Source organism: Ciconia boyciana, chromosome 2, assembly GCF_034638445.1.
Source record: "Ciconia boyciana chromosome 2, ASM3463844v1, whole genome shotgun sequence".
In the NCBI taxonomy this organism is placed as follows: Eukaryota; Metazoa; Chordata; class Aves; order Ciconiiformes; family Ciconiidae; genus Ciconia; species Ciconia boyciana.
In genome coordinates, this window is record NC_132935.1 from 79225362 (window position 1) to 79244052 (window position 18691).

The 18691-nt window shown below is 39.5% G+C and overlaps 1 protein-coding gene across 2 annotated transcripts in view; it reads right to left on the reverse strand.

Annotated features, from left to right (window-relative positions):
• Positions 1–1291: 1291 nt before the first annotated feature.
• SEMA5A (semaphorin 5A) overlaps positions 1292–18691 on the reverse strand; it is a 354266-nt gene continuing 336866 nt past the window's right edge. For both annotated transcript variants that reach the window (XM_072853077.1, XM_072853078.1), the window contains exons 20-23: positions 13203–13358; positions 10051–10098; positions 7611–7822; positions 1292–6210 (exon numbers count right to left, since the gene is read on the reverse strand). In XM_072853077.1, coding sequence (XP_072709178.1) covers positions 6091–6210; positions 7611–7822; positions 10051–10098; positions 13203–13358 — 536 coding nt within the window. In that variant the 3' untranslated portion in view covers positions 1292–6090. The remainder of the gene's footprint in view (positions 6211–7610; positions 7823–10050; positions 10099–13202; positions 13359–18691) is intronic.

An 18691-nucleotide genomic window follows, 5' to 3' on the forward strand; every position in this document is an offset into this window, starting at 1 on the left:
GGAGAAATCCTTTGGAGAAGAAAAAAGCACAAATAACAGCTTCTTTCTGTATTATCAGCCTCTAGGATTGGATTGTGAGAATGCTGAGTGTTACACTGAATTTTTTTCTGAAATTATGTTATGACACTACCATCTCTGCTCAGATGTTCATATCAGTTGAGGAATGGCTATATTACATTCAGTTTAAGAACAATTAAAATACACCAGACTCAGTATCAGTATAACAGTTTTCACACAGCCCTTGATATCAGTTTTACAATACTAATTTCTAGCAGACTTCAGTACTAGTATAAAATCACTCCTTCAAAGTGACAAATCCGCAGCTAGGTAGAGCTGTAATCAGTTTCCCACAAGCAGAAAAGGCAAGGGGAGAAGTATGCAAAAAAGTGTTCAACCTGGATCCCAAGAGCCAACTGGAAACAAAAGGTTTATCTGTTCCTGGTACACCTCTCACTGTGATTTCGTTTGCACCACGGAGCAGTCTCAAAGCATGCCATCTGGTGTGTTTCGTTTAGGTGTTGTTTTTTTTTTAAATGAATGAGGGAAACTAAAGGGGTACACTCTAACTGGTAGTGGTGTTCAGCCTGTGGGACTAGCCTGGAGCTAGTCCAAAATCCAGGAGTTCAGCACCAGCTGTTTTGCTCTACAGATCTGCTCCTGTTGCCCTGTTCTTCCTGCCAACACAGATGTTGCCAAAATGCCACCTGTACTGTGGCGCTTACTGCTTGCGAAAGCATTTTTCTCCCCCGATTCTGAGTAACAGTCACAACTTTGCACGAGTACCTGTTGCAACCAGCCTGCTTTTTGCTTGAGCAACTAGTTGGCTTGACTGTTCAGGTTATACCCCAACAGCCTTGCCCTTGGCAGGTCCCAAAAAGCCTCTAAGTTTCTGTGAAAGTTTACTGACAAGTTTGCCAAGCCTTCAGTCACATTCTCCTGCATTTCTGTTTCCACTTCTGGCTACCCTTGCTACTGCTGGGGTTGAAATCTTTGCCAAACCTCCCAGGTTAGCACATTTACCTCTTTGTACCATCCCAGTTAGAAAATGTTGTCGCATGGCAACACAATGCAAAGCATTCATTCAGTTGCACAGAACAGTCTAGCTAAAGGCCATTTCAGCTGCACACAGATTCATTTCTGTGGAGAAGCGAAGAGAGAAAGAAAGGGAAAACATTCACAGATCCCAGAACCCTTCTTTATTTGGAAGAATGGCTTTTAAATGAAGTCAAGCAGTATCTTGTTTTATCATTCATTTATTTAGCAAAGAAAGGAATGAATTCAAATACCCCACACAATGAACACATATCTATTCCCTGATATCAAGATGCAGATTTGCTTGTGAACAATTTCAAATGAATCTGTTTTCTTACTATTGAAGTCATCTTGTACTGTGCATGGATTTGTGCAGAAGCAATATATTTTGGGCTCAATCCTGTAAACACATTAAAATAAGTAACTTGTTACATCCAGACCACTGAACTCAGTGTGGTTACTTATGCGATGAGTAAAAGCATACTCAAGAGCCTAGCTTTCGCCAATCTAAATTTAGGCATCCAAATGACAGTGAAAATTAGAAGTGTGACTCTCCAGGCTCAGTATAGTATTGGTGGAGACACACGAGTCCTCGCCAGGATGTAACTCTGTCCATCTAAGGATGTTCTCCCAGACGAGACATAGAGGGTGCTGGTGGCAGCTACAATCAGAAGTTGGTCAGATGCCCCAAGCAGAGTGAGACAAGCTCGGACTAAATTGTTTACAGAATTGATCTCATACAGCAAAGCCATTATGCATACAATTAACTTTAGGAATGTGCTTATGTTGCGCTGATTTTAATAAAACTGGTCCCACATTTAAAGAAGTGAATATATTTATTCTATAACTATAAGGAAAAAAATATTGAAGCATTTATTCCCATTAACATTTTTGTTGCATCTGGGACCTCTTACTTTCTTTTCTGGTTTGAACAGCCATATGGTCTGATGCTCTGAGAACTTTCTTCACTTAACGTAAGTGCTTTGGTAGCTCTTGATCTGTACATCGACGTGGCATTTTCCCACAGGTTACTGTGAAGTTCTGGTAGAGCTGACTAAATGCACAGTGTCCTACACCCATCTGAGACTTTAATCAGTACTGCTTAATAGCCTGGAAATCAAAGCCATTTAAGCCTCATTCTTTCTACCACTCTCTTATGAAAATCCTAATCCTAGTCAAAAATCTCTTGATTAGTTTTAGCCAAACCACACTGCTCCAACAGCGGGTGACTGCAAACGGCTGGAAAAGCTTCCACGTAAAGTAACTTTAAATGGCCATAGAGGTTGTCAGACTCAAATCAAAGTACAAGATAAATCTGCAAGCACAGGAGTCCATTTTCTAAGCAACTGAGGAACGTACGCTATGTATCAGACATGAAAATAAGCCCAAAATGTGTACTCAAGCACAATTCTACTTTGAATTATCCAATGAAAGTATATACTGTACAGGATCTGACTGGCAATCCTGCTTCCTCCTCACTCCATGTAGCAGGGCTACACAGAAACAGCTTTACTCAGAGAATTTTGATCTATCTGCTGATATGTTTGCATTCAAAATAGAGAAACATTTTTAAATTTATGCCATCAGTGCAAGAGGGATTTAGTAATATTAACTATTGGCATCAGAGGTAATACAATTAGTTATCCAGAAAAGATCACCTTATCCAAGGGAAAGGATAAGGGGTATTTAAGTATGGCATTTAATGGGCAAGGGGGTTGATTCTCCCTTTCCAAGAACAGAACAATGATGTAAGAACCAAATTTTACCCTTGTGTAAATTTGAGAGCTCCATCAGCTTAAAAAAGATTTGCAGGCAAATGCCCACTTTGTTACATCTTTGGCAAAAGAAAAACAAGAGCCTTCATGAAGAAATCTGCTTTTCACCAAAATGTGTGTAGCTTATTTTAGAAAAAATGTTAAATAAAGTAAATTGAAAATTGATAGAGACTGCTCTTTGCTTCGCTCCATGTATTAGGAAAGGCTGTATTAAACTACCTGGGCATCTGTGTAGACCTCAGATGTGAAAATACCGATATAGGCAGTGCATCTGGGGTCCTCTAAAATTATCCAAGACACAAACATCTAATGGCTTTAAAACCCGTTGTCTCAGAATCTACCTTGACAAGGAGATCTTGCCATCAGTTTTTTCTCATTGAAGCGCTGTGAAATTTCCATGTTTACCCTACTGCTTTAGAGAGAGGTTTGAATATACCTCTGCCTGTGATTTAGAACAATGTAATTTAGGAAGCTAAATCACCAAAAAAAAAAAAGTTTAAAAGAAACACTTTTCTGACAAGTTGGCATGATGTTTAAATGATATCACATGGGAGCTGCTCAAAGATCTGGAACACCTGAAATACTCCTTTGGGAGATGGAAATGTGAGCAGACTGAGCATCTGCCAAATCCACTTCTACCTATGATCATGCAGACTTAACCTAGGGTATTATTACTGCATATATAACACATATCTAACATATGTATCTATCCATGAAAAGAATGGAAAATAGATCACTGTAAAGATAGGTGTGCCTCAAACTACTGAAGAGTTTTTTAAAAAAGCTAATTTCAGATAATTTTAATTAAAAAAGGTTAAAATAAAAATACATAGTTCAAATATTCGTAAGATATTGGTCTCATAACTAAGTCTAAATATAAAATCCATAAGTCAGACTAATGTGCTCTTAGGACAGGGGCAGAGAGGAACAGTGTTGTGCATATGTGTGTATGTGCGTGCGCTGCTTTTTCTTGGCAGTGGCAGCAATATATATTTTATTTTCTTTATCTTATTTAAATGTAAAATTTTATCTTTTGGCATGAACAGAGTGATTCTGATACTGGACTGGTTATGATTTGGAGAGCTTTTTCCCCCTCTATCTTTTTCACTGAGTTTTCCTGCAGAGAAAATTTCTCTTACCCAAGGGCAATCAGCTAATTTCTTCCTGGAAAACCAAATCTAATGTACGGTAAAAAAAAAAAATCACAAATTATAGAGAACCAGTATAATTATACTTTCTGGAGATGAACTGGTGCAAGGGTAGAGTGCTTTCTTTTGACTGAGTTAGTAACAGGGAGAACTATTCAGCTGGAAAAAATAGGCGGCTGATCTTAATTATTTTCATAGATGGTAAATGTGTGTTCATTTTACTGCACTTGCTTTGCATTTTTTCATTTTACTGCAGAACAGAGTTAGGAAGCATAGTGCTACATTCAGATCTATCCCCATTCAAAAATGTTGCTCATTGCTGTCATTAGATACAGGGTTTGTCCTTGCTATGTAAGTGGCTCGACCACCAAAGTGGTGCCCAAATGCAGTCTCACATGATCAATGTTTCTTGGTACTTTTTGCTTTTTTTGTACATAGTTTTGAATCATTACAATATGTACATGTTTTTCTCTATTTGCCTATCATAGCATAACCTAATGATCAATGTCTCTAAACACAGAATGGAAACATTTCCACTCTGCTTCTCCTTGCATACCTTCCCGGTATTCTGGTGCGATGATCTTTGCATCTAGCATGCTCAAAAAAATGGAAGTCCAATTCTTTAATCCTTAATATTCACTTTTAATTTCTTTTCACAAGCTTCTGAGAATAGCAAATGCTGCCTTACTACAAAGTACTCTGGAAAATCTGGCCCAAATCCCTGCCCTTTTCTTTTTAGCTTTACATCTGGAATTTCAGATACAAAAATAACAATGTCATGAACGTGGGTGAAAACAGACAGAACAAAGAAAAAAGGTATAAAAATCCTTTGTGTTTCCTCACCTGCCACTACAAAAGGAATTAAAACTGATAACTTAAAACTCAAACATTATTTTAAATATTTACATCAAGGAAGTCCAACAAGATATTCACTGAAAACACGGTAAGAATGTTCCTCTAGGGGCTGACTAGCATGGGTCGGGCATGGCAGCAAGATGAGACAACACTTTGCAAATACATCTGCGTTTTCTGAGCCAGCTTTGTTTGTCAGACACGTGCATACAAAGTAAAAGCCGGAAAGAGAAAAGCAGATCTATGATTATGCCTACGTACCCCCGAGAGCCTGAGAAGGCACACAAAATGCAGTGCAGTCGTATCTTTCCATGACCAGCCTGACGGCAAGTGCTACAGCAGAGAGACGAGCGGGTTCCCATACGCACGCACCGGGGAGAGGAAGCCTGTGGGGTGCCGTGACTCGTGCAAACCCGCACGCTGCAGCAAGGCTGGTTTACTAACGACACACAGAAAAACCTTCCAGCGTGCCTCTCCGATATCTGCCCTCTTCCCTCAGCCTCCCTGTGGGACATGCCCTTCCACACCCTCCCAAAAATTTAAAACCCAACTAAGTGAAGGCTTTATGGGCTTGGCTCGCAACTGGAAACCACCGACACTGTAGCTTTCTGGGTTAATTACAAGATTGCTTCCCTCCATACGGCCTTAGTCTCTGCACTCTGAACAGTTGTACTGCAGCTGGAGTGATTGACAGCGCAGGAAGATCAGCCCTACAGAGCCCAGAGCTGCTGCACAGCATCGCTAAACCACCATGGTTTTTTTTGTCGTCGTTCCCAGCACCCCGCGAGCTCTTTTTGGTGGTGTGAGCTTCAGGAGACTGCGCAGAGGGCTCCGTGGCTAACAGCAGAGCTCCCTTTTCAAACCTCATGGAAATAAAAGACAATGCCTAAAAAGAAAATTAGATTTGTACTCCTGGCGCAGCTTTAAGGGGTAACATTATTATTTTTTTTTTTTTAAGCTCAGGAATTACTTAGTCACTTGTTAGAGAAATCTGACTGGAAGTTTATGAAACTGAGTGAAGTGATGCAATCCTCGTGAGTGGTCCAGCGACACCGAGGGGCTACAGCTGCACCCAACGCTGAAGGCCAACCTTGCATTCTGCAAAGAAAACATCATGTCACAAACAGGTGTTGGGCTTTTGGCAACAATGGGACATTGATGGCTTGGATCGTGCTTGAAATGTCTCTGAACTTCATCTCTGAAGCCTCAATCACATGAGCAGTCAAGTAGCACAGGCCTTGGGGACTGGGGAGTTACAGGAGGCCAGAAAATACACAAGCCCATTAGTACTCGTCATAATTATTGAAATCTGTAAAATAGGTATTAGAATAAGTCTTTGCAGTAAGATGTGGATTGAAGTATTTGTTTCTCTCCTCCAGAATCAGGTTGTTTTTGTTAAATGCCTGTGAAAAAAAGAGAGAGAGATAAGAAAATGGGAAGGACAGAAGAAAGGTAGCCACTAAGTGCTCTTTCAGCAAGGCAATTTTTGTGGCAAATATCTGTGTACAGTAAGTCAGTCAAAAAGGTATTGACAAATACCTGCACATTTACAAAAACTTCCATTTGCATGTGTCTGCTTACGTAATAACATTCCTACAAAAAGCAATGCAACTCAATAAAGTAGAGCCAGGCAGTTTTCCCCCAATATCATAAAACTAACTTTATGACTAAACCTACTTTTTAATCATACATATTCAGTTCTTCTTATTAGAATGATTCACTCATTTTTTTACTGAATAAGAATTATTTTCTCTTTACTGCATTAATTCCTTGATTTTCAAATGCAATATGTAGGACAAATGTCTGAAGGTCTTAAGAGTTAAATCCTGTTTTTTTAAAAGTTATATGGGTATTTAGAGTACAAACCTTCAAAGGTGGTTTTTTTGTTTCTGTAGCTATCCAGAGAGATGATTAGTGGAATTTGCACACTTTAAATTAGGTACATATTCCACCACTGATTACAAACTCTAGACTTTTCTTGCCATTTTTAATGAAATTCTTTAAAATGTTTTTAATTAGAAAGAAAAATGCAGAAATTAAAAACTGGATTATCCAGGTAGGATTTAAGAAAAATCCCCATTTACAAAAAGCTTTGAAGCTGCATGAATAAACTGTGTAATCTGAAGATACTGAGCTAGGTATTTTCAGAACACTCATCCTTCCTTAATTCAGTAGATCTGAAAAGCAGAGCTATTCTAAAAGGTCATAAAAAGAAAATAGCTGTTTGGGAACAATGATCATATGATATAGATATCATGCCAGACTCTCAGCTAATGTAAATCTGTACTGCTCATTTACAGAATATTTTGCGTATGAACACTAGCTGAGAGTCTGACCCAGAATATATTCACCAGATACATCTCCTGTATAAAGACATAGTGCAGGAAGATGAACACTGCCCTTGACACCATATCATTGGAGCCAAAGGATTATCTTGAATATATGTCATGATGATTGTTAATGGCCCTATTTACTTCTTGAACAAGCCACTAGGGAACACAATTAGGAAAAAAACCCCCACCAAACAAAACCTGAGTGGTCTGTTTTTTTCCAGGAAAGGCTGCTGCTGTGTAAATTATGCATACGCACAAAATCTAACTTCCTGTGTAACAGGGATTGACAAAGGAAAGGATCTGTAATTACAATGCTTCAAGTGAAATGTATTTTCGTTATTAACAATCAGCATAATTTGAGTCCAAACGCCACTGCAGAAAACTAGCAAGTAGCATTCTTTTGATACAGCAGAACTGTTGTGTAGGACCATATACATTGTGCATTATAGAGCTCCCAATCCACTTCTCACCTTGATGGCTTCTACAGAATCATATTTGTCCAGTTTGTTGATATGGTTGGTAATGCTGGTATTTAGAGGAGCTGGTGACACCGGATGGATGACAGTTGCGTCATGGGACTGTTGTTGATATCGTTGGCAATAAGTGTAAACAAGCAGGGTAAGAAGGCAACCAAGTATTGAGCTACTTAATCCCACTGCGATCATATGAAACATGTTGAACTCTGCAGAGTGGAGAGCAGAAGACAATCTTAAAGGAAGTAGCAATAAAAGCTTAAGCTTGGGAAAAAATGTAAAGTGCTTTATTCAAATAAGGATAAGGGAAATTTCATGTGTTTCCCAGAAACATCTCAACTGCAATGGTTTACCCCTACAGCAGCAAATGCATAGTACTTCCCTGAAAGGATCGTTATAAGAATCTTAGATACCCATACAACTCTGTAAGTATTAAGACTGAGATTTTTGAAAGATGCTAAAACAAGTTCAGAACCCAAATAACAGATGAATGAATTGCATTTTGTATGTTTGAATAGTTCAGCAAAATTTCTTTCTTCAGACTGTGTAACAAAGCCTGGTTATATATAAATTACATATAAAACGTACATACATAGCTCGTTTTCAGGGAACTACAGTATCACCTCCTCTGCCGTTCTTCTAGTTCTTTCTCTTACACATAATGACTTGTGGCAGAACTAACAAAATCCTGGTATCTTTGAATCACAATCCTGCTTTCCCTAAAATGTTTTCCGTATTCCGTTTATTTGGTGCATATCCCAGAAGCAGTGGCATACATTTTTTCCATCCCCTACTTTGATTCTTGCTGGGTCTCACTGTTTCTGTATCTTTGATATATGGCCAATTTGTTCCTTTCTCCAGCCTTCAGAATTTTTTCTGTATGTAAGGAGGGGGTGAGGAAGAAATGGTAGCCTTTTAGGGGAAAAGGGGAAGGGGGGAAAGAGAGAGAGCGAGAGACTCCTTAAAGCTCAGTGTGCTTTTAACCACAGCAGCCAGAGAGTGCAAAGTCAACAACTCAGAACCCAGCACTCTCCTGTCTGCTCTGCCCTTCAAAGATACAATGGGATCAGACGATGGGAAACCTTCTCCACCTACACAAGGATTAAAACTGAGAGGAAGCTCATTGCTGCATGAAACTGTAGAGGGGAATCTAAAACATGATCATCCCCTGACATTACTGAACAGAGATAATCGGGTCAGATGTGGCACCAGTAGGATTAGCTGGAAATAAACAAATTACACTGCTTTTCACTGTTATTTCAAACTGGAGCTGTGCTTTTCGATTAAGAAAGAAGTATCAGTGAGAAGCTCATGTTGGAAATTTCATCTTAACATTGCTGAAAATTTGTTTGTGGTTGCCTACATGCACAAATGAAAGATTTTAAACTTAAAGACTGGCACTAGTCTGAAAAACTTCTGTTAGACCTTTTTCACTGTAATACAGAAAAATGGGCCAGCACATGGGTCCCATTTTTGGCAAATGCCTAAGGTAGGACCTTTACATGCCTACTGGGTATTTAGAAACACAAACAAATATTGAGGTGACTAGGTTGACTACCCCGATATACAAATTATCACCGAAATATCCTTCTACACTTCTATGAGAGTTTCCCACTGTTGCAGAACTTGGCAAAATGTTTTCAATGTGCCACTGCTAATTAGAAAAAAAATCAAATCGCATTATCCTGGCTCCTGTAACAAGTTACCATGCACAGTAGCACCCTTGCATAACCCCTGTGTTTTCATTGTCCCTTATTAGGTTAAAAATGCAGCTTATCTGTGCATGGAAGAATACTAGAACCGGCCAGACCTATTACCATGACGACACAGACTAAGCGTGATAGCTCAGCACAAAAAAGTGGTCATTTTTCCTTTTTCTTCTTCTTATTGTTTGTCTTTTTTTAACAGTTTTCTCTTTCAAGATTTTTGCTAGCATCAGGAGTCTCTGGAACGGAACTTTTTTTTTTACTTTTTAGTTTTGTCTTTGGCAGCGAAGCTGAAAATGAGTCCCAGATACAGTCTGAGCTATTAATGGGTTAGCAGGCTGGCTTTCTGCTATTCATTTGGAGTCCCAAAAAAGGTTTGTGAAATTATTATGCTGACAAAGGTGGAGCAACTTTACAAATTTTGACCTACTGATAAGTAGCTTATAATAGGAATTTCTTTTGAGACAAGGGTGACTGCCATACTAAAAAGGAAGAAAATACAAACATCCAGTAATAGATGTTCTTGTCTCAAAGGTCAGCAATGGCAGATGGGTATTTAATGAGAAATCCTATAGTAACTACATGTCTTTTTCTGCACGAGTGTAAATAATGAGAATGCAGCATTTAGAAGGTAGAATAAAACTAAGAGAGTGCAAAAGGTGAAACAAAAAAAAAAAAAAGGGGAATCAATATTTCAGCATTTAAGACACATCTAGAGCTGAAAAGCTTACCACCACATCTTTTTTCTTCTATGCTGCTGGATCGTGCCACTGATATTTCTAGAAAATAAATAAACCGCTTATGCCGAGGAGAAAAAAATATTACAGAGAAGTACTAGTTTGATTAACACAGTAAGGATTTAATAATTTGTTCTACTACATTCACTCCAAATCCAAAGTAAAAAAGATTTTGACTATGTGGTAGAATTAACAAAAAAGTCCCATGACATCTTCAGGTTCCTTAGTTTCCCAAGCAAAAGCAGCAACATATTTTTAATTCTTGCCTCAAAACATCTCTGGAATTAAAAAGATGAAGTGCACATGAAAACATTCTTTGTGGAGTTTAAGCATGTTGAGAAACCGTTGATTTTCTCAATAGTAAAATTAATGAGAGTTTAATTATCTTGTGTACAAATGGGCTCATTACTTCTAGAAGTCATGTCTAGCACTAATGTGAAAAGAGGGAATTTACAAATCTTCAAAAAAGATGACTGCCAATTTCATGGTTCTCAATTGTAAACTAATAAAATGTAATTCCAAGCCTGTATCCTTACCATTTTGACTTTGGAAACATTCTGAATAAATACTGAATAAAATCTGTTGGCAATCAAGTTTTCCCACTCTTTACTTCAGGACCATGGCTTCTATGAAGTGAAGTCCTGCCTTACAAATCTCTTGAAACTCTCTGAAAGGGTCAATGATCGTGCGCATATGGGTGGGGTCACTGACACAGTCTACCTGGATTTCAAAAAAACTTCTAAGTTCCTTGTTAAAGGCTTTCCAAGCAACAAATGAGATGAAGGAAAAGATAGAAAACAGGGTAGAACTATGTGCCCAGTTCTTAACAATGGAGGAAGGTTACCACTTCTGCAGGGACCTAGGCTTTTCAGCAGAGCTAGAAAAGCAGGAGGCAAACATGGGTTTGAAGTTTGCTGATGATACAAAGTTAAGGTAGCATGGGCAAGGGCATGCTGTGGAGAGCTGCAGAAGGGCCCTACAAAACTAGGCAATAAAATAACAAATGAAACAGAATGTAGGTCAGTGTAAAGTGATACATACAGTGGAAAGCAATCTGAGTTTCACATATAAAATAGTGGGCTGTGAGCTGACCATTACTACTCATGAGTGAGACTGGGGGTTTATGACAAATTGTTCCATGAAAATACCAGCTTAGTGGTCAGAAGCAACCGAAGAGGCAAACCAAATGGTAGGTACTACCAAGAAAGCAATAGTGAATAAGAGAGTGTATCAGCACTATGGCACTTTACAAATCCATGTGTTGTCCACACCATGAACACTGCGTGCAGCTCTGGTTTTCCCATCTAAGGATGTCTCTAGTAGAACTAAAAACAGACCAGAGGAGGGCAGCAATGATGGCCACAGGTATGCAATAGCTTCTGTATGTGGAATAACAGAGTAGGCTCTCCACTGCCAAAAGATGATCCACATGCAGCTACTGCTAAAGGGACCATAATTCTTTACCTTTCTTCACTTGCTAAATCAATACTAACTATTTTAAAAATGAGAAAGTATCAGACCTGACAGAACAGCACTCTCACAGAGAGCTGAAGGGTGAGAACATACTTTGTCTGGTTGAGACTGTTAATTCACAATCCAAACAAAAAGCAGAAAAAAATGTACCAGCAAACCATAAAGCTCTGCAAGGTAATGTTGGTAAGGACTAACTCTGAAAACACAGCAACAGCAATGACGAGGAGGAGTCATTTTTGCACTCTGCCAGAATCACTCTATATACTAAGTTCTGCAGAGGAACAGAGCTAAGGTAAGCAGGAGGAGGAGGAGACAACATGAGGGTGGACATGCCAGCACACTAGCTGAGGAAAGGAGAGAGGTGAATTAGAAAAAGAAAAGAGAGGTCAGGAGGGAGGGAGAGAACTCTGAGTCGGAGGACCTGGAGGAGTGAAAGCAAGCTGAGCAATCCCAAGAAAGCAAGTTTTTTTGCCTAAGGTGAGAGTAATGGGCATGACCTTATCTGCTGTGATATGGGTAATTTGAGGAGAAGTGGCAAACAAACCAGACCGGCAAGAGAAGAGGTGGCTCATTTCAGATTCTGAAAATGCCTACTTTCCAAAACAAGATGTAGAGCTTATATTGGATTAAGCAGGGGATTCACAGAATGTGAATATTAACGGAGCTGCTTCAAAAGCCTGGGAAAAAGGGGAAGATACAATGTGGGAGTTTTTGCTTTCACACTGACATTTTTCACATTGGTTTTGGAGGAAAAAACAGTATTTGGGAGTTAAAGCATTATGCACCATCCATAAAACAGTGTTTAAATTTGTTGATTTTTTTGTTATATTCTACTATATTGTACCGCATAGTCACAGAAAAAAAAAAAGGTTGCTGCACTGAGTAAACATAATTACATTTCAAATGATACATTAAAATGTAAATTTATCTGTATGTGAATAGACTGCTAGCTTTTTTTAATGTACACAGGCGGAAAGATGACTGTTAACACCAATGCAATGTGGCCACCCATACTGTTCTGTGGATTTAAATTGACTGCTGTGATTTAAAAAAAAAAAAAACGAAAAAAAAAAGAGTACAGTCATGAGTTTCGACAAATGCTACAGAATAATACATGACGTGACTATCCATCAGGTACTTAGCGGTCATGGGGGAGATAAGAACCTAAGGCACAATTAGTAGTATTTATCTTTCTAAGCAGTTATTAATTTAAGGGACTCTGTGAAAAGATTTCCAGATTAACTACCACAGCACCCACTTTTGTATATGCACAAAACCTAGAGGAATGTTTCTCTAATAACCCCAAAGTCTCAAAAACCCATAAATGAAAGTAAAAAGCAAACTATTTCTTTTAGCTCTCTATAGCCATCCCTGCACCCTGCTATCAAATAGGATGGGAGGGACCTGCAGAATGCTGTGACAGTGACTAACCGAAGTCCCAGGCGGTGACAGTAGGGACAGCTCCACAGCACTCAGTGCCATGAGACGTTTTCACGAAGACCCCAGATCTAGCAACATCGGCTCTACATAGTAGACCAATGCACTTTGGCTGACAAAAGGCAAGTTCTGTTCCAGCTCTCGGCTCTGCACAGTGCAGTCTGGGACAGTACTAAACCTCGCCCCTGAAACGTTGAGAGATTTCACTAATCCTTCAAGGAGCAGGCTGATCTCACCTGGTATGAAGTTGGAGTCCAAAGCACAGGCTCGGCTCTCCGTCGTGTTGCCTGTGCACTGGCTGCCCACGGGAAACAAAATGATGCACTGACGAACGCGGAACTGGAAGCCAGATGAGTCGCAGTCGGACCACTCGGACCACTCGGACCAGCTGTCTGCAACAGGCAGAGGGACACACATGCAGACGCTGCAATGAAATGCTTCAAGTACACTGCATGAGGGAGAAATAGCCTGTATTTCTGAATTATGACAGAAGGCCTCATCCCCAGCTACCACCAGCTAGCAGAGGATAGCTCTTTCAGTACGATAAAACAAAGGCAGTTCAGCTTTGGCAAAAGTCTCTGAAATGTAGAGTGTGATGGTAAATTTGTCGCAGATGTATTAGAGCTTTGGCTTCTGCCACAGCCTTTGTGTACGGAAGTGAGAAGCTGGAGGGATTCTGCGGTGGTGACTGAAAGGGCGATTGCTGTGGAGTTAATTCCAGCCTAGGTCGTAAGGGTGGACAATGACACTGTCTTTTTTTTATGTACCTGACAAGTAGCAGTGAGAGCTACAAGAGTATGTATTCCAGGTCTGAAACAGGATGTTTATTTAACCACAAAAACAGTAGTATCTTGCAGATACTTTTTTTTTTTAAGCTTCTGTTATTTCAGGTCCATTTCTTTGCTGTAGATAGAAGAGATCTCATCGAGTATTCTCACTTTCTCTTCCCCATTTGGTTCATTATCAGCTTCTATTGTTTCTCTATATTTCTTCCTCTGCCTTTGATTACGACATTTTTATTTCATGCCTGCATGATCTCAGAATAATTACCTTAAATGAACTGAATTGATCTCATTCCCATGAGGTGCTGTGAGTTTACTGAGCTCAGCTTTCTTACAATTCAAGCACAAGTCTTGCCTTCATAGGAGTCTTCTGAGTTTGGCATGTATAGTAGGAGACAGAGCTCAGTTATTCTTCTGTTGGCTTTCTCACTCAGATATGTTTTAGGGTTTTGATATGCATTAAATAGTCCTAGCAGTATGCCAAACCAACTTTCTTTTTGCTTCAAAATTTTGATTGATTTTATGTCACTATGAAGCAAATTTACAAATTTCATTTTGCTTCAAACAAAGAAGTATATATTAACCTAATTTTGTTTCAAGTTAGATTGAAGAACATTAAAATTTGTGAATAATTTGGAAAATTCATGAAGGTTTTGTACACTTTTTGTGAATCAGGTGGAAAGTCAGGAAAGCCTTGCTCTGTTTTGGGCCCCTTTCAATACATTGCATAAATCCAGCATACAAGGTTTGCATTTACTCATTACTTTCCCCTTGGCCATAGAGGAAAAGGTAAAAACTCTCAGTCATCTAAAATTTAACAGATTCTGGTAGGCATATTTGAGATTGCAGTTTTGAAAAATGTCAAGCGATAGATGTTTTCCATAACAGTGTTAGACATTCACTTCCTAACCAATAGCATGGTAAAAAAGAAATGGATGGAGGAGATGGACATAACTTTAGCACAGAAAATCTCAAGCGGTGGTCCTGGGACCATTTCAAGACAGTAGAGGAGTGCTGGTTAGAGACAGGAGCAATCAGTCCTAGCAGTCTGCTGTTCAGATGCATGTCACCACTTGTAGAGTTATTCATAAAATAGATTTACTCAGCAGCTCAAGTAAGAACCTGGATATTGATATTTATGAACAATTAGGAACTGTCTGGATGGGGCCTTCTTTGAGCAATAGGGTAAATACCTTGACACAAGCAGCTGATGTCAAACAGTAGAGTCTTGTTACTGTGAGGAGCAAGAATACTCGGCTCTGTCCTTTGGCTCTTCTGTTTCCTAGAAGAGGTCCTGGGAGGGCCTCATTTGCAGAGTGGGTAGTAGGAGCATGGAGGCAGATGATATAATGTCCTAATTCAGGAGGGTAGGAGAGCTGAGGTGGGAGTCAAGCAAATGGAGCAGGCTTCTTCCTGCTTATATAGTGTGGCACAGCCAGGAATTGCTGTTGTCACCACCGGTGTCAACTGCTGGACCTATGCAAACTAAGTACATGGATCCTTACCTTAAATATTTAGTAATAATAAAGCCCTGCTCATTCAAGTTTAAAAGAATGCTGCTCATTACAAATCTTGGCCCAGTTCTCGTCGGCGGCAGAGAGCATGCTTAAGCCAGAGCCAATACTTTTGCCCAGTCCTGGTACAATTGGGATATATGCAGCAGATGCCAAAATGCTCGTGAGCATCCTAAATGCAGCTTGTTGGCTGATGCACTCTTCAGCCTCATCTTGTCCAATGTGCTTTTGGCCCACCAGTGTTCCTTGCTGAAGGGGCTACATCCCGTGACAAAATAGGAACCTCAGAGTACGTGTAGACCATGCTAGGTTATGTACTGGTGACTGGACAAGGCTACTGTTCCAGCCTGCCCTTTAGGCATAGGTCTTCTGTCAAGGTGTTTTGAGCAGGGGGTCCTATAAAAGACATTATGTGCATCGGGACCTTCCCACATATGCAACACAGGGCATCTCCCTCCCACCCTGGAGTCCCATGGTGCAACCCAGGCACTACAGCACAGGTAGTCAGTGGGTCTGGTGCCATGCTGATCAGCTCCTTCTGGCACACAGAATCACTGAAGAGTAGAGAGGGGACATCACGCAAGTGTGAGAAGGATGGACATCCCTGCAACGGTGGGTCATGGTACCAAACCTGTGTTTTGAGGAGTGCCACTGCTGAGAACTCAGAGAGTCACACAGAAGTAAGGCACCCAAGACTGACAGATGTATCATTTCAAATTGGCAGACCTGCTCTTTGTGGAGCCACTATATAGATGCTGAACCCATAGCTTTTGCATGCACTTCTACAGACTCAGTTATCCTGCCTCATCCCTTTGATTTCTTTATCTTCAAAGTATCTGAGGCTCTCTTGCACCTCAGGCAGGCTCCTCTCAACTTGCTCCTCAGTTCTTTGCAAAAGTCACGAGGATGGAAAAGAGAGGGTGGACTGGAGAGGTGTTTAATCTGGAACTGCTTTTCACCTCTAACACGGCAAGGCTTACTCAGAAGTCGTGTTTTCTTCCTACAGAGTCCTGGCTGGCCTTTGAAGCCAGGTTAAGTCCAAGCAGTTCCTGAAAGATCCCTTGGTGAAGAAGGCATCTCAGAAAGATCAGGCCACCAGTCTGTAACATTATAAATTTCTTTCACGCAGAACTACACCATCATTTCTAAATGCTCATCTGCTTTAGCCATTATTTGCATGTGTGAGTTAGCAATTCAAGGATAGAATACATTTTCCCCTCTTAAAGGAGCAGTAAATACTTTAGATATACAATATTGCTTTATTCAGTTCATTAGAGACACTGTTGCAACCAACTACACTTACTGATAAGCAGCCTATAAACCACTACTGATCAATAGTGCAGCGCTTCCATTCATATTAATGTGATTGCATGGATAAATTAAAAGAAAAAAACACACACACGGTGATATAGCTTTTAAAATGAAAGATGAGAAAAACTGATGTCTTTTGCAGACATAAGTCTGTTACTTTCTTGTAAGTGCATACTTCCAGTTGGATTTGCCATTAACCCTCCATATCCTCAAAAAATCCTTAGTATCAGGATTCCAGTTTTAGTTTTCTGCTGGTTTTGTTTGGCCAAAAAAAAAAAAAAGTGCTATTTCAAATGCCAAGAAATCTTCACTCTTTTCACAACTTAAGAAACGTTATAAATAATTTCCATTTTTGCATGTACATTTCTGTGTTGGTTGGTTGTTCTTAGATTCCAAGTGTCACTACTATTCCCTTCCTATATTGAACATGTCACTCAAGCAGCAAATGTCACCAATGGTACTTCCAGATCTGCACAAGGAGGAACCACTGGCCACATGATCCTCGCCACAAGAAAATGGCTCTGCAGGGATGCAGGAGTCTGTCCAAACTTGACAGTGTAGCACTGCAGTTATTTTTGTCCCGTACCAATGTGAAATAAGAGCAGTAAAAAAAAGTTTTGAAATCTACATCATAAACATGAGGCAAGGGCCATTCTCACAGCTAGTTGATGATGTGCTGTTTCAAAAACCTATGGCAAATTTTCAGTGAGATTGAAATATTAGTAAAACATCACAGAATGTGAGAAATATACTTCACCCTCGGAAATGTTATTGCTTTATAAAAATTTTCACTTTCTTGAACCAAAATGAAACCAATCTCCTCCTCCTCCACCCCCCATCTACTCCAAAATTTGGGTAACAAGCAGGTCAAAATAAGATGAAGAGATTATTTATAAATGTTTGCAAACTGTCATTTCTAGAAAAATAGCGGTAGAAAATAAATGCGCAACAAGAGAAATAGCTACAATACTAGCACAATGAATGAGCCATTTCTGACCTTTTAAAGATGCCTTAAGGATCCCAAGGCAGCTGTGTAACTTCTACATACAAATATACACTATTTGTCTTGAAAAATCAAATAATCAACTGATTTCTGTGTTTGGCGTTTTTTTAAACAAAATACAGCGTGTTGCATCTGCTTTAATTCTGACAAAGTAGGTACTTTTATTCTGCTTCAGGACATGCAATGCCGAGAAAAGGAAATTAACTTAAATTGTAGTTCATCACAGGTAATAGGATCCATAAATTCAAACCCACGGGGCTTGTGCCTTCACATGCACAGCCTCATCATATGAGTAGAAAACTTTTGCTACGAAGTCTAGGAGCTCTCAGTGAAGCAAGTAATACAATGTGGCATCAGAGCTGCTTATTTCCTTTTGCTGTTACCTGTAATCCATTAATCAGCAATACATGAAAATAAATTTTCCTACTGGCTGTTTTCTCTGATGATTTTATCTGGTTTTGTGTGGTTTTACTCTCTACTTTTCACTTAAATTTCATGAAAAAAATCAGTTTCCTTTAATATGGTAAAAGGGCAGAGTCAAAGTTACAGAAAAAGTCACGATCCATAATGTCATACAACTAACAGGAGTGCTGAGACATTTTATTTACTAAGTACTCCACAGTCATTTAAAAAGTCATTTAAAAGTCTGCTCCTTCATCCAAAGCTGAAGAAGGTATTTTACAAACAGCATTAAGGTTTGCTCTGTGTTTTATATGAAAACAGGGCAAACATTATCTACTTGAAGGACCTTGTGATAACACATGTTGAATATTAACCTCAGCAATTTGCTTGCTGTGAACGTTTAGTGTTACAACAAATGCACTTCTTTATGATATCGTTATTAAAAGTCTCCCAGGCCTTTTGCATGATCCACTTCAAATATTATACAATTTTAGTTTATCCAGACCCGGAACCTGGTAACTTAAATTTTAATTTTTAAAGAGGGAGGGAGGGAGGAGGTGGTGTCCTGGAGGCTATATCCTGCTATTACTTGATTTACTGTGATTGTAGCATGTAAGAGCGGATTGTGCACTTAAAAAGGGAGAGAAATTATTTGCTCCTAAATAATAGATCAAGGAGCATTATGTTGCCTAACTGTGAATGCCTTATTTTGT